The sequence below is a fragment of the Chaetodon trifascialis genome, chromosome 14, assembly GCF_039877785.1.
Source record: "Chaetodon trifascialis isolate fChaTrf1 chromosome 14, fChaTrf1.hap1, whole genome shotgun sequence".
NCBI lineage: Eukaryota > Metazoa > Chordata > Actinopteri > Chaetodontiformes > Chaetodontidae > Chaetodon > Chaetodon trifascialis.
Window position 1 is genome coordinate 23,654,607 of NC_092069.1, and position 16,361 is coordinate 23,670,967.

Consider the following 16,361-nt stretch of genomic DNA (forward strand, 5'->3'; position numbering starts at 1 on the left):
GAAATATAAATGTACTTAGCCCCACTATCAGCCCCTGGCTTCAAAAAGCTGGTTCGCCCTTTCAATGCGACGTTAATTTAAAGGAATTCGACTTTTTGGAGAAATAACATCACACTACCAAGAAGACCAACTGGAACGAGATAGCGGGAGTCTCCATCGGTATTTCAGTTAGCTAAACATAAAGCTAGCCGTTATCTTAGCTTAGCATTAAGACCGGAAACACGGATAGCCTTGCTCTGTCCAAACTACGGTAACAAAACCCGCCTACAGGTACCTCTAAAATTAATTAGCACGTTATATGTCGTTCTTTAACCCCAATATAAGTTGAAAAAAAACAACAACAACCCCTTTCTGGGGTTTATGTACTGACCATCTCTTGGCGGGAACAGTGACTTCCTGGAATCTCAAACTGTTGCCTGGCAACCTGTGCCGGTGACAGGAATGTCCTTTTTCCTGTGTCTTTATGCTAAGCTAAGTTAGCCAGCTATTAGCCGTAGCTTCACATTTAGTGTAGTAACAGTGTGTAGGAGCAGTATAAAAAAAGCAAATTAATTTATTTCTCCAAAACGTCAAATGCACCCTTTAAAACTTCTCCCACAAAAACGTGTAGTCAACAAAATAAGAAACGTTTGTATTTAATGGGGACAATGCAGTAAGAAATTTGTGATCTCTCTGTTACAAAAAAGGTACGTTTTCTTTGCAATGTAGAAGCAAACAAGAGGGACACCTTGAGATTTACAGTTCAGTTCATCTCATTTTAAATTACTTTGCCAAACAAATTAATGTATTCTATACAAAAGCATGACAGGCACTTCATTTAAAATGAACTTGCTGTTTACACAACTTGCAGATACATTTCCTCAAGTAACAGACATGAAAAACTGTTTCCAACTGTTCTGGGAGTCAAACCCCTTCATTAGGTAGATTAGGATTCATTATGGGCCCTGTAATCCATTCATGGACCGATTACCAAACAAACAGATTACATTGAAATGGGACGGATAAGCATTAAATGAAATGATGGAATGAATAACACACACATCAGACACATGCGCTTCAACATGTTTCAAGTTCTACCTTTCTGAAGTCCTCTTCTAGAACAAAAGCCTCAAGTAGACTGACCAAAACGTAGATTAAATTTAAAACACTGACATGTTAGTGTATAATAAACATGCTCAATGAGACAGAAATGGTTTGGGGGGGGGGGGGGGGGGGGGTCACAGGACTTCAAACCTCCACTGGAGGTACGCATCAAGTGTCTGCATCAAAAGAACTTTTCTTCAACCTTGGAAAAATTCGGGGATATAGTGCCCTAAATTTAACCTCCATGATCCATTTTCAAATTCATCGATAGCTTTCAACTCGGAAAAGGATGCAGTGGCTCAAGGGCACTTCAGCAGGGCAGAGGTTTGGGGTATGTATCACCCATATGTCACAGTACGGCCTCACAAACCTCAAAACTGATTGTCTAGATTTCCCGATACGAGCGCTGCTGCTAAAAACAGCTTGGGAGTTAAAATCTGATGAAATGGTGACCATCTGCATTTTTTATCCATTATGGAGACTGAAATGTAGTTTTTTTGTTGCAGCAACTGTTAAAAAAAAATCGTTTACCCTTCACAAACTCATTTAAAGTCAAATTGGCGACAATGAGCAAAGGCTCATAGCAGATAAAACAGTAAGAAGTGGTTGTAAATGACTCTGAGTGTTTTGTTTCAGCTTATTAAGACTAGCAGATGGACAGGAGGACTATGAAGATATCTCGCCTGACAGAACAATCGGTGACGCTACAGGAAGCTCAGCTCTCCAGATATCATCCATGATGTTTGAAAAGCAAATAAATGTTTATAAAGTTAACCAGTGCTGTTTGAGTTCCTGTAGAACGACGGGTACAAAGAGCTGAAAGGATTAGTCGACGAACAGAAAGATAATTAATCCCAGAAATATCAAAAGAAACTGGCGGATCCAGCTTCTTAAAGATGAAGATTTCCAGCTTTTCTTTGATTTATGACTGTTAATTTTTGAGTTTAGATACCAAATTGAGAATTCTAGTACTTTTAAGTCATCTTTGGCTCTGGACACTAATGTCGGGCAATTTCAACTATTTTCTGATATTTTATAGACCAAACAATTAATCAACAACATATACAGAAAATAAAAAATGATGAATGAAGCTTTTCTGTTAAAATCTTTCATCTGATGATCTTTAAGTTCAAGCGCCCTCCGTATACACTCACACAGTCCAATCGAACAAACTCCCATCCACCTGGTACCTACATAGCGTAAAATAAACCTTACAAAGTACTTGCAAATATTTGGCCCAGGACCTGATACTCACTGATGGTAAGTTCAGTGCACAAGAAAAGACTACGTGATGACGAGTACTTCTGACCTACAGTGTTTCAGGCAACTGCGGTGAATTTCCTTGAGACGTTTCAGCTCAAACTTTGCTCATTTCCGAAAAGTCCTGCAGACGATGACTGTCGACTTTGCTGCGTGCAGCTTTGGTGAGAACAGGACACGCACTTCTGTCCACTGACCACAACAGCAGATGTGTATCAACGTTTAGGAGCCGCCATTTTACAAAGCACCTTAACTTATAAGTAACAGGACCTTCAATTTTTTGGACAGCTTCAAAACTGAGCAGTAACTGACTGATAGGTGGCACAACACTGGAATTCATTCTGAACAGGCTAAAGTGCTAATGGTCTTTGCAGCAGATTGACAAGTACTTCTTTGGGTGTAGCTTGGACGGATTAGGACGGATGCAGAAGCTCCAGCAGGGCTCCAACCGCCCCAAAGTAACCCTAAAAAAACAAGAAAAGAACATTAAGTTCGAAATCATTGAGCCCATCAAAGCATGAAACCACGTTTTTGGTGTCTGAGGTCAGTAAGGGCGGAGTTTTCACCTCATGCTGGAGGAAGAGAGCCTTCAGCTGTCCTTTAGACCAGTAGTCCATGGCGTAGGCCAACAGCTTCATGGAGAGCGTGTTCACTCTGAGGAAGTTGCCCACAAACACCACTCTCTCTATGTTCTTAAAAACGAAAGAGAACAAGGATGAAACCAAAGTGTATCATCTCCAAACCGTATGAGCACAGCTGACAAAGATCACCCACGAGTCGAACTGGGAAATCTGTTGAGGTAGATGTAAAACTTTCTCTTAAAATGCTGATAGTGGTATGATATATTTGTAAATGTGTACTTATTATCGCTACAGCAGACAGTAGTAGTGGTAGAAGCCATAAAAATTTAAGATGTACAGTGTACTTAGACACATCAGCATTTTACTGGAAATACAGCAGCACAGAACATTCTTATCAGCAAAAACACACTACATGCCACCGTCTTACAGATAGTGTGTGTAGTAACGATTTATGGTTTCCATAAAACAGACGACTCAACTAATAAATCACGCCGACATAAAGGAAAAGTGTCCTGCTTACACCATCACTGTGTTTCTCTGCAACGTGGTTGTATTTTTTGCTCATTTTAATGATTTAAGTGCATTTCTAACTCATCTGTAGAGCATTTTGGTCAAAATTTGTATATTTAAAAACCATAAATTCTACATTTATTGGTCTACTGATTGAGGTTGTGTTTTTAAAACAAATCTCACTCATCACTGCTGGCCTCTTGTGTATTTCACTGCTTTCTGAGTTGAGCGCCTCCTGCTCCGGGCCATGAAAGACGCATGGTCCATGCAGCTTACCTCCTCTACGCCTTCATAGCCCTGTACAATGCTGCTTGATCAAGACGCCACAAGGCAGCACCGTAAAGAGGCTGAACGCAAAGAGGAAACGGCCAGCGGAGACGCCGACATCCATCCATCTTGGATTCTTTTTACAAGTCAGACACAGATGGAAATAAAATCCTCTCCAGCAACTACAGTCAGACCCCCGCCCCCCGTCGCTAACCTCATTGAGAGCACACATCCTGGTGATAGAGCCGATGTTATTCGTGATGGTGACCAACGTCGCCCTGGCCAGGTCCTCTTTGGACACCGACTCCCTCTTCTCCTTCGACATCATGTTGCCAAAACTACCAAATCAAACACAAACACGTTATTAGACGAACAAATACTTGAGAGGTCTGTTAAAATTCAGCATATCCAGGCTTCTTGTTTCCACCCTGGGATAGGAATCAGAGTAAATTTAGCAGTGTCCTGGTTTCCTGTCTCATTTAAAACAGGCTCCTGTCCCACAGGTTAAAAATAAAAAAAGCCGCTGTAAACCCGCACCTTGAGGCTACAGCCCAGCCTGGCAGCCCAAACCTCTCATAGTCTCCCCCATAGATGTCCCGAACCAGCTTGTCCACTCGGGTGCTCTCCCCTTGAGAAGCCATTTCCAGAGCCTCCTCGAAAGTAGAGCAGCCAGTCAGCAGGCAACACAGGCCCAGGAAGGTCCCACCGCCGAGGCTGCAAACACGCACGCACGCACGCACGCACGCACACACACACACACACACACACACACACCATAGGTTAGCTATTAAAGTCAAGGTGGAATGACACACATGGACGGTTTCAGTAAGGAGGGTGATGAAGGTGCTGAAGGGGGCAAACGGTCTTCTATGACTGAATGGAGGCTGGCATCCAACATATTTGTCCTGACACACTCATTTTTTCAGCATTCAAAGCAAATTCTCCCAACATTACAACCACTCTGCCTGTTCTGTTTCACTGGGAAATATTTCACGATATGGAAGCTTGATACTCTCGAAATGCTGTTTCATCTGGACTTCAGTACAAATGTAAAATCAATCAGTCTGGAATATAAATCGACTGTTAGGTGGCGCAGAGATTTTAATGTCTCACTTGGAGTCTAAAACTTGAGGGCAAAGAAAAATGCCAACAGTAAGACTGACCTGTTTTAAAAAAGGTTATGTACATTATACAGCTCCCAATTCAAACACGCTCATCTGGTGTTTCCTTCTCGGCACAAAGGGCTATTATGTCGAGGCAGAACTAAGCACTCGTGGGTCCTTTCAGAGCCACCAGACAGAGAAACCACATGTAAAAATAAACCAGAGGAGGCGAGGAGGAGGGAAAACCGTGACTTTGACTCTCTTTTTTTTTTTTAACTTTAAACCCAAATCACACTAACAAAGAACCATTTTACCTCAATGGACAGCTCAACAAAAACAAATAAATAAACATGGCGCTACTTTTCACACAAAGGCACGAGGGGGATCCCTGCCGCACTTTAGCCTGGTGTCAGCCTGCATGTGGTTATTTGGGGCCTGTGACACGAAAAGCAAACCTCCACATATTTAAATGATGATGCTGCACTCAACATAACGTTTGGTTGTTTTCTTTCTGTTTTTCTAAAACTTGTTCAAAGACTGTAGAACATTATCAGACCTCCAAACGGCATGTTGAATCTGTCAGTGTTAGATGAAGGCCGAGTTTGCTGACATCAGTAAGTACCGTGGGGTCATGGGAGTTATTGGCTTCAACCACTTTTACTGATTAAAATAGTAAAAAAAAAACAACTTGTGGTTTCTCTCAAATGAGCAATACAAGTAATAGTAAACAACACAGTGTTTGCTTGCTAGCTCGAGCGCACAGTAAATCTCCATCACTGATAATTACCTGGTCCCTGTAACTCGTTTGTAGTTGCTCTCAGAGTAGACGGCCAGGATGCTGACCCCAGACCCTATGTTGACCAGCAGCAGAGGATAGGGGTTCTCCAGTGTGTAGGGCCTCTGGATGCAGCGGTCGGGGTCGGTGGGGTTTTCAAAGTAGTAGCACTCTGAGGGTCCGCTGGACACCACCGAGTCGATGTACAACACCCCCCGAATCAAACAGTCCAGCTCGTCCAGCTTGTGGAGCTGCAGGTCTGCCATCTTTTTTTTGTTTTGGTGAGAGGAAAGAGAATATGGATTACATCACTGAGGGGATGTGGTCAGGAGAACACAGGCAGGAAACTGGGGTAGGAGGGAGAGCAGGGGGGTGAGAAAACAGGAACCTTTATTAAAATTCAACTACAACATGTCTCACCAATGAAGAAAGACAGATGGAGAAATCACATCTATTGTGATGTTTACCACAAGATTGATTTTTTTCTTACCTAAAATAACTAATTGGGCAAATGTACATCCCATAGTTTGATAAAAACTTAACACACGAAGCAGCAGATGATGCAACAATCATGATTAATCTCATCGTCATCACTGTCGAATTAACCGATGATTTCTTGTGGTCCAGAAGGAAAAAAAGTGATTTTACCAATGTGCCAGAAATGTTATTTTCTTTGATTTGCTGATGACTGCATGAACACTTTTAGAATTAGACATCTAATAAAACGCCCCTTTGTCCTGGAATTCACTATTCACTGTGGATCTTAGTTGCTCTCCATCACTGGCCGTTTTGCCATGACTACATGAATATCCACCTCTTGTGACGACATCCTCTCTCCTCTTTTCATCCTGTCCAGCCTGCAAAAGCAAACAGAGGAGAACAACTGCAGACCCACCGTGCGGAAATCAGACTCAAACTTGTACGCCCCCCCTCCCGTGGCGCAGAGGGTGGTGTGGAGGCTGGAGAAGTGCTTGTTGCGGCCCATCTGCAGGAAGGCTGGCAGGTCGTGCGTGGGGAAGCGGATGAAGTGCAGGTTACCGGTCCTGCCGCACAGCGTCAGGTCCTTAAGCTCCAGGTGCACATCCCTGATGCCCGTTTTACCATAGGCAGTGTTGGAGGTTAGGTAGCGCCGGATGCTCTTGAGGTTCTCCACCTCTTCCTGCTCCTCCTCTGCTGTGATGTCTTTGGGCTCAAAGTACACCAGCTTCACCAGGGTGCCTCCAATGTCCATCCCAAACCAGGGAAACGCTGCAATATGTGAGATAATATATGCAAAAAAATGTTCATTAATCATCATTGTACACTAGATGAGAAAATCATGTAGATTAATATTTAAATGCTTTGAGACTGGGCGGACAAATGGAGCTGATGTCTCATTATTGGCCGACATAATGACAAGCAGCTCCATCCACAGGAGCAACGGTACAGTGTGTACCGCGAACGCCATCTTGTTGCAAAATAGATTCTGGCTATCTGCTGCTATTACAGCGCACCGATATTACACTGTAATAGCAATGCCAAAACGGCTTTCTCATTTTTAGCATCCCCACAGCATATTATGCAGCTATTTCCAATTTATTCTGTGGTATTCATGCGGCCCTTTGCAGGATTTTCGTACCAAATCTGTATTTTCACTGCCTGTCTTTTGTGGGGAACGCCTTTGATTTTTGTAAACATGCTACGGTGCCTTCCCCAGTAAATACACTGAGCCCACTCTAGCAACGTTAAACACCTACGCGGCCTTGTTTTCTTCACCGAGTCGGTCCGCTGCCTCGCCGTCGAGTTGGAGGTCCGCCGGTCGGATGCGGCTCTTCCTGCGGACGCTGATGCCTCATTGTCGGGGTCGTTCCAGTAACAAGGCATCTCCTTGTCGGACCGCGGCTGCTTCGTGGGCGTTTCGTCTTCGTCGATAGTTTCATCGTCGCGTTGGTGGCCATTGAACGCCATTGAAAGGACAAATTAGCTACATATATGCTGTATTTTGCGATAAATTAAACCGCTGAACGTCAATGACTTCTGTGGACAATTAGTCCAAGGCTCTACGAGCTAGCTAATTAGCTAGCTAAGTAGCTGTGTCGTTGCACTCGGCCGCGGTACATGTCCTTTTTATGTTCGCTGTCAGGGCAGCGGTGGGCGTGCTCAGCGGGTGATTGAGGGACACCGGAACCAATCAGAGTGCGAATCCGCCAGTCAGAAAACAGTTCAGAAGAAGAGGCTGATGTCACATTTTTCTTCAGTTTTTGGTCACGCTGAAAAAATACCACATGAAATACATTTGTGCATAAATGGTAAAGATGAAGCAAGCAGCATTTCACAACAACTCCTGAGAATTTTTTTTTAATAATTTCAGGTTTATTTAAGTGATTTTCAAGTGCAGACCTATACAAGTGCATAAAAACTGAACTCAGACTTTAACTGAGATTATAATTTACATATGTATTATAATGACGATACAGTTAATCTACAAAGCATCTTTGCAGCTCAAACATCCTCTTAAATGTGCAAAACTTTCCACATATTTTTTTCCTGTGACATTTCTTGTATTGACAATGCTATTTACAATAAAATCTCATGTCACAGAACATGATACAGTCAAACGTATTCTAATTAACAGGGAGGAAAACCTACAGAAAAATAAAATATAATCTCAAACAGTTACAGCAGATAATACCAGAACGCACACAGTTGCTTTTCTAGACCAGTGGTTGCCAAAGTCGGTTCCATCTGTCCGGAGCAAGACTTGCTCATTTCCAATTTGTTATTGGACATTTTAATGCATTATCTCAGTACATTAAAAAAATAGGTGATGTTTACATTAACAATATGCTGAATATCTGAGACATTGTAACTGCCTTGGAATGTCAGTTTTTCAAACTTACAAATAAATAGAGACAGTGCACTAGCCATCATTTACAGCACCACTTCCCACTATCAACAGGAAAAGAAAATTTACCAAGCGCGACGCTGGTGCTCTTTCATCAACAGTCCACATCCAGTAAAATTCAGGTCTTTGGTACGCTGATCCTCATTGGATGACAGCCAGGACACCTATCTTAAAAGTGCTTATCACACAAGTGAACATACAAACATTTCTATCATTACAAACTACTTATTTGCAGCAAGTGCATAGATAACCTGAGATCTCAACGCAGTTCCTTTACTTGAATAAAGAGGGTAGATTTGGTTTTTGCTCACTAGGGTCACCTTCATTTAACGGTAAAAGGATAAAACGCAGTCCAACTTAATATCAGGCATGAAAGTAATGACATGACCAAAGGTCTGGCAAGTCAGGTATTATTACTATGGGTAATTATTAAACAGTTGCCTCACGCTAGCCCAGGCCAGTGACTACAATAAGGCACCATAACCTTAAGATCCTCTTTCCAAAGCCTTAAAGCCTAATCCTCTCTTCCTTTAAAGGTATTAAATCCCCTTAATTCTTAAACTTCCACGCCATCAGCATTGCACAGGCGCCCACTCCTGCAGCGGCAAGAATGTACTTTGTATTAGCTGGCAGGGTGCGAGAGGAGGTCTTCTCCTCTGAATCCAGCAGTGTCTTCAGCTCCGGTGAAATATCAGCAGGCTCAGAGGGGTGGTAGTGCTGACTGGTGGGGGCGTTTACACTCGAAACAGTATCAGCAGTGATGGTGGACAGAGGTGGTGCAGAGATCTCCTTGGCTGCTTCACAGTTGACGCTTTGAGCCCGCGGTGTCGAGCTTTGGCCGTCTAGGTTCAGGATGGACATCTCCTCGGATACTTGCACCACATTCACCCGCACATCCTGCATTTCCAAACTCGGACAGGGTGACTCGTAGTGGTTTTCCTCTGGTTCGTTGTGGTTAAGAGCAATACCGTTCTCCTGGCGTGTCAGTGCAGACGCTGTATTCACGGCGGCGGAGCTGACTGCAGAGCATGTAGGAACGTGGGCAGAGTTCACAGAAACGCTGCTTATTTCCAGTCGCTCACTGTTACCCGAGTAGAGCCCCTCTGGTGAGCCGGGTGCAGACACAGAATGGCCATTATTTTGTGGTTGGATGCTGAGGAGTCGACCTGGCTTGCTAAGACACTCAGTGTTGTCATCAGAGAGAGAGGCGTCCATCCCAGCAGCAGCAGGCAGGGGCGAGGCTGTAGCCGGAGTTTCTGTCTGCGGGCTGCTTCCAAAAACCTGCAGGTAAGATTGATGAATACGTGTCAACTTTATTGGCAGCCTGCAGCTGTAACGCGGCAAAGGTAAGAAAGAAGACGACTGCAAGCTAGCGAACATGAATGTTAAAGACGCACCACTTAAAATATGTCAAAATTCAGCTGTTTTATGATGAAGGAAAACCACTGAAGACATTTGTTGGAGCTCAAGGATACACCAAATGTACTTTGGTCAGAAACAGAGAATGTACTTTGTTTATGGGAAAACAGCCTTTAACTTTGGCCTTAGTAGCAACTAGAAAACCACAAATCTCATAACAAAAGGGAATAAGCCTATGATAAAAAGTCTCCATCCTAAAATGCTTCAAAGTGATTAACAAAATAGACATTTTTGATGTACGGTGCTATGGTTTCATGCTTTTGTTGTTCCATAGATGACTTTCCCAAAGTAAACAGGTCTCAAACCTTCACCAGGTAATATTCACAAATTAATACACTTAATTGATTCAATTAATTTTTCCTGATGAACATTTGAAGACAGAAAAACACTAAGTACAGGAGACTGACAGTGCAGATTTGTTCTGTTGATAAGAAGTCTTAATTACATATTTAGGTATTCACCTGTGTGGCAGGAGGTTCAGAAGTCTCTTCGGGCTGCTGGACAGCAGCAGGTCTTATGTCCACAGGAGGGGTGGTGTCCTGGACTGGAGGCTTCTCTGGGGTCATTATGGGGAAAGAGGATCCGTTGGTCCCGTCTGAGTTTATCTGGCTTGGAGAAGGACTCCGCGGTGGCCTGACCTCTGTGGTGGTGGATGATGCTTGGAGAAGATCTGGCTGGGATGGAGTACCTGTTTCACGCTGTTTAACGGGGTGGGATGGCGGAGGAGTGGCCACAGATACCCCGCCGTTTCTCGCGCTCACCTGATTGGGGACCACACCATTATCAGCGGAGATGCCCTGGATGTCTGATTCAGAGTTTTCCACCGGCTCCTGGTGAGAATGAGTCTCCCTTTGAGGTGGGGGGGTTGTGGTTACCTGATTGTGTGGAGTTTCGGGAGATGAAGGAGGTGTTGATGGAGCAGGTGCTACTTCGATCTGAGCTGCCTGTGGAGGCTCAGCGACAGGCTCAGGTGGGGAAACAGCCTCAGGAACTCGGACCGCTGAGCTCGGGGGGGCTTGTGGCTGCACGGGGACTTCCAGAGGGGGTGAGGCCTGGGCAGCTGGCTCTGGGGGAGACGATGCTTCAGCTGGCAGAGCAACAGCAGCCTGACTGTTTCCACCACTCTCTGGGCCGGACAAATGACTGGCAGATGGTGCTGGATGGACGTGCGCCCTGATGACAGTCGTTGACGGGGGGCTGGGGTTGGAATCTAGGGCAGAGCAGACAATGTTGTCATTTACATCCGTTTTGAATGCATATGACGCCTGAAGGACCAGCCAACCCTGAAACTGCACAGTGCATCATTTGTCATTTACCCATTTACTGGGGACTCAAGTCCACAAGTGCAGCAAACATACAGCGAGTTATTCCCTGCAGCCTTTTGTGGAAAAATGACGAACAACCTTATGTTCTATATGATTTTGACCTTTTACAATCACACTAATTAGCACATTAGTGAATATAAAATGAATGAGAATAGTAAGCTCGTAAAATTAAAGAGTAGGCCAAGATGCAACCAACTGAAAAATATAGAGAACTAAATATAAAGAGCAAATTCTATTAAATTCTACACTTTAGTACTAACACTTGACTCGCTGACTTACTGTTGATGCCTCTCAGAGCGTCGTATTCTGCTCTAATCTCAGCTGCCAGAGTTGTATGAGCACACGCCTCGAGCGCTGCGATGAACTGCTCCGGCCAGTTCTCTCTTCTCTTCAGACAGTCCAGAAGAAGCACCATGCTGTCATAGTTCCCACATATCTCTCTTTTTGCCTCTATGTTTTCCTAAAATTAGATTTTGAGAAAAGAAAAGCATAAGAAAAAAAACACTAAGAGCACTAAGTGGAAGTACAATTTTGGACAAAGTTCATGTGCAGCTTGTGTTTGTGCAACATTAAATATTTGAGAGCTTCAGTTTAAGATAAGGTAAGTAAGCATGTTTTCTGATATGTGTCCTGATATTTCAGCATTGTATTAGCACTGGTGTTAATTTGGATCCTAGTACCAATACATTATATTAAGCCCCAGTTCCGGGTCCTTACACCTAAAGACACCTACCCTGTCGTGATCAGTCAAGCAGGGCAGATGGATCACTATCTCTCTCACTTTCACTTTGCTCACAATGGTGGGCATATTCCGCAGCAGGTATCCTTTGTACAGTTTGTCACTGGCAAACGACATCTGAGAGAAAGTGGACAAAAACAGACAACAGGAAAAAACGTTTAGAATTTTTACTCTTCACATCTGGTATGTATGGCGGCATTTGAAAAAGGGCTACTTCAGTAAATACAGTGTGCATTTTAAAAACAAGGCACGCTGGCCACATTCCCTACTTCTAAGCTTTCTCTTTACTGCATGTGAGATATTAAAGTGACCTAAAGACTGATGAAACCTAATCATTGTTGTGTGCAATGATCACAGCCTCAGTTCGGGGATTTTTATTCAATGAAACTGAAACTGAAAGTGAAAGTGAATATCAGCCGGCCTGCAGCTACAGGAAAAAGGAAAAATTTCATTTTCCCTTTGGTTTCGGTTCAGGAGAAACATTGAAAAAGACAGGAAGTGACTTCCTGTTGCACAGCTACAACCTTTCTTGTCATTCTCAAGGGGAGGACGTCACTCCTACATTTCAAGGTTGCCGGTGTTTGGAGAGAAAAGTGAACAGGTCCTGACTAGTCACTGATTAATCACCTCCGGTTAAATACCTGAACTTCAAATGTGCAGCATGGAGATCTCAGACGTCTTACTCCACACACGCCCCCACCACTGCTGAGGCTCGTCAGGGTCAAAGAGGAGGCGTGACCACACTTCTTTGTATTGAATACACCTTAAAACCTTCACTGTGTTTGTGCCTAAACAGTCATCTGGAGTAATCTGTTGTCAGGTTCAGTCAGGAGGAACGTTTTCACAGGACAGCGAGGAGCAGTGCGTTAAAGTTTAGTGTAAACGTGCGAAAGCAGCAATCTGACTGCGTCTCATACTGGAATAAATGTCAGAGGCAGCAACCAAAGAGCAAAGTCTTCCTCACTGTATCATTAGCCCTCAGAGGCCACGGTTTTGCTGACACACACGCACACACACACACACAACCTGTCAGGTATACACGCTGCGCTGTGTTCAGGTCTATAGAGGAATCTGGGAAATTCGTGTCACTTCCAAGCGTGCATCTAAACTGATGAGAGACTGCAGATTAACAAGACAAGGAAGGTTGTGTGGGAGGAAAAATGAGGACCTTGAAACAAGGTCAAACTGTGCAGAACCGAGCCAAATGAACGACCTCTAAGCTGGCAGGTCACGACTGCCCTTTTCTTGCAAGTCTCCTCCGCTTTCCAAGACTCGGGGTCAAATTTCAGCCATGACAGATTCGTCTCAGCAAAATCTCACATCAGCTGCTTCGAGTCTCGCTCTCTTTTTGATCTCAGGAAGCTTGCAAGGAAAGACAGGCTTGCAAAGAGTTGACAAGAAGTGAAAGCAGAGACATTTAGGTTTTTATGTAGGCATGAGGAAATAACTTATCGAGCCAGTTTTGGCGAAAAGCCGCCGTCGGTTAACAACAGCTGCACACAAACAAGGACGATAAAGACACCTGCCTGTACATTATTGAAATATCGTGAACAAAGACTATTTTAGGGGTAAAACAACTGACTACAAAGGTTGGTAAGACTGCACACAATTGATACAGACTGATATCCGCATGTAAATTGTTGAAATATGTCGTGAAAATAACCCCAGGACTGCTAACGTTAGCGAACAGAAATGAGCAGTAAAAAGTTGTGTACAAGCTACTTTTAACTAACTGACAAATACGACACAGCCTAAGTTAGCCAATGTCACCGCTGTTTCCGCAGCCGGCAGGCTATAACAGACTAAAGTGTTCAATTAAACATCTATTCAGTGAAATGAAACACTTAATTTAGGTTTATTTCACGTAATGTCTCATAATCTCGGGCTCACCTTTCGTGTTTCGGTGCTTCAGCGGTTCGTGAGTCCCTCTCTAACGCTCTCCTCTCACTGAAACCTGCGCTGTCTTCTTCTCACACATCTGCGCAACGGTAGCGCCGAGAGATCCCCGTTCTCTGTTCCTATTGGACGAGAGTACCGTCAATCCAAAAATAGACCAATAGAAACGAGGTCAGGCTTTAAACGGAGGCGGGATGTGCTTAATCTAGACCCTAAACGTGACATTTCCTCTGCTGTGAGGGCAGCAGAATGAGATTGGACCTCGACTTCTGGTTTACATCTGCCTATAATCCCTGATCCTAATCCGTTCACATGGACAAAGAGGGAGAGGGGGGATATACTGTGTTATCTGTGCATGCAGTAGACCGTGGTGGATTGTTAATACATATTTTAACTCAAATACTGTGCAAATTTGACGCGCTTGTGTATGAATATGTCTATTTCATGCTGCTTAAAACCTCTACTCCACATTTATGTGACAGCTACAATTCCTCATTACTCTTCAGATTAAATTTTTACATGCAAAATATTGATGATTGTCAGAAACATGATAGACTGATTAAATAACAGTACATAAAGCACACTCACAGGCCATTTTTCTGCATTGAGCACTTTTACTTTTGATGTTCAGGTAGTTTTTATTCATGTTACATTCATGGTTTTACTTTTGTCACATTTTGAATGCAGAGCTTTTACTTGTTATTGAATATTTTATTGTGTAGTCCAGCGACTTTTACTTAAATAGCCTAGATAATCTGAATACTTCCACTGGAAGGATAATAAAATAGGCAAAATGTACAATTTGTTCATGGTATACATACTGATATTCAGCCATGAAGAAATGCTCAGATCCTTGTGATGTACTTGCTGTTATATTGTGCTTTTATTATCATGCACACACAGTGATGTATTTTAGTAAGCAGCACAGATTGCAAATGTACTAATCTGCATTTAATCATGATTAATCTGTATGCAACAACTATAATCAACAGCAGCGGCAACACTGCTTTATTTATTTTATTATCTATACTTACCCTCATCCTTAATCCATACTTCTATCTGCCCATACCACAGCAGCGCTGCCTTTTTGACCTTTCGGCAGCATAAACAACAACTTCAACACCTTGAAATTTCTCTGTGATCTAATATTATAGTTCTTTTGCAGTTCTGGTGTTTCAGCTCTATGAACTGACTGATTACCCCGGCTGAGAATCACAATATTATATAATATTATTATATTACCTGAAACAATAAAGGTTTTACAGTTACAGTTTAAAGTCTGTAAAAGGTAAAACAATCGATAAGCCAACAAACAGGTCTTCTGTAGTCGGCACTGTTACCAACATCTGCCAAACAACAACAAAAACAATAGTTTTAGGACTTAAATTACAGGTGTAGCAGTATGTTATTACCCCACAGCAGGAACATGAGGTCAAGTGGAATCATGGTTTATGCTCATTTCAGAACAGAAGGTGGCGCCACTTGCTCACTGAGACACGAGGAGTCTGTGACTGTATGAGGCTGCTCAGTAAAAACACAGAATGCATTTAAAAAAACATATAAGAGAAATGATCGTGCCTCCAATCATCTTTATTAACAGGCGATCCGTCTCTGCGTGACAATAATCTTACTGAATGCATATCTTTATTAACAGCTGTGTGTTAACAGCGCGAACAGAGTCCTGCTGATCTGACTGTGGGATGGATAAGCAGGATGTTGATTCATTATATTGCATTTCTGTTAAACAGGGATTTAATATGTTTGATTGCTTTGTTTGAATGTAAAGATGTTTAATGATGATATGCTCTAATATTTTATTTTATTATTTATTAGAGCCTTTTTTGAAGCATGAACAGCGTGGCCTTTGTGACAGACACAGATTCATTTTGTCAGCAGCTCAGTTCATCTTTTTTTGTGGGAAAGCAGAAATAAACACCTCAATGACACAAAACTCTCTCATTATATTGAGGGTGAACTTCAGGGTAACAAAGGTTTTGTCATATTTCACATGAGACTGATGCGGTGGTTCAGTGTTTTTCCTTCTTTTCTTCTTTCTACATCCATCTCGTACATGTTGTTTTGACTGACTCAATCTAACTGACCTGAATCTTCACAGCCCTGCAGCACACCTGCTGGTGCTCATTGCTGTGTCTGTTCTGCACTGCACTTCCCAGACATCACCTGTCAGTCAAATGTGGGTGGTACTACTTTGTGACATCCCGTTTCATGCTTTTCTTTTTGTTGTTTCTGCATCCGGGTGGCGCTCCTGTCTTTGTCTGCTCAGCCTTGGGGGCTGTTGAATGTCTTCTCTGTATTTTTGAGGAAGCTAAATTGTAAATGCAAACCTGCCACAGGATTTTCCCCAGGAGGATGTTTAGAAAAGTAAATGTGAACTGGATTCAGGCTGAATTACTGTTGTGTTCAATCGGCTGCATGGAGAGAAAAACCAAAGATGCGTTCGTATGAAAATCTGATGATCTGAGTTTATTATCATGACGATTCCTGCTTTTAATTATGTG

General features: G+C 43.0%; 3 protein-coding genes across 3 annotated transcripts in view; 1 reads left to right on the forward strand and 2 right to left on the reverse strand.

Annotated features, from left to right (window-relative positions):
- Positions 1–16,361, forward strand: part of dctn1b (dynactin 1b) — a 186,280-nt gene that overhangs the window by 113,363 nt on the left and 56,556 nt on the right. The gene's annotated exons all lie outside the window — the stretch shown is intronic.
- Positions 619–7,723, reverse strand: pank2 (pantothenate kinase 2). Its single transcript, XM_070978467.1, has 7 exons — positions 7,316–7,723; positions 6,475–6,827; positions 5,592–5,845; positions 4,239–4,415; positions 3,916–4,039; positions 2,910–3,035; positions 619–2,807 (listed from the first exon to the last, which is right to left on the reverse strand). Exons 1-7 carry the CDS (start codon positions 7,524–7,526, stop codon positions 2,757–2,759), a joined length of 1,296 nt encoding a protein of 431 aa, XP_070834568.1. The 5' UTR covers positions 7,527–7,723; the 3' UTR covers positions 619–2,756.
- Positions 7,919–13,928, reverse strand: mavs (mitochondrial antiviral signaling protein). The gene is made up of 5 exons (XM_070980040.1): positions 13,837–13,928; positions 11,941–12,063; positions 11,487–11,667; positions 10,344–11,092; positions 7,919–9,744 (listed from the first exon to the last, which is right to left on the reverse strand). Exons 2-5 carry the CDS (start codon positions 12,061–12,063, stop codon positions 9,013–9,015), a joined length of 1,785 nt encoding a protein of 594 aa, XP_070836141.1. The 5' UTR covers positions 13,837–13,928; the 3' UTR covers positions 7,919–9,012.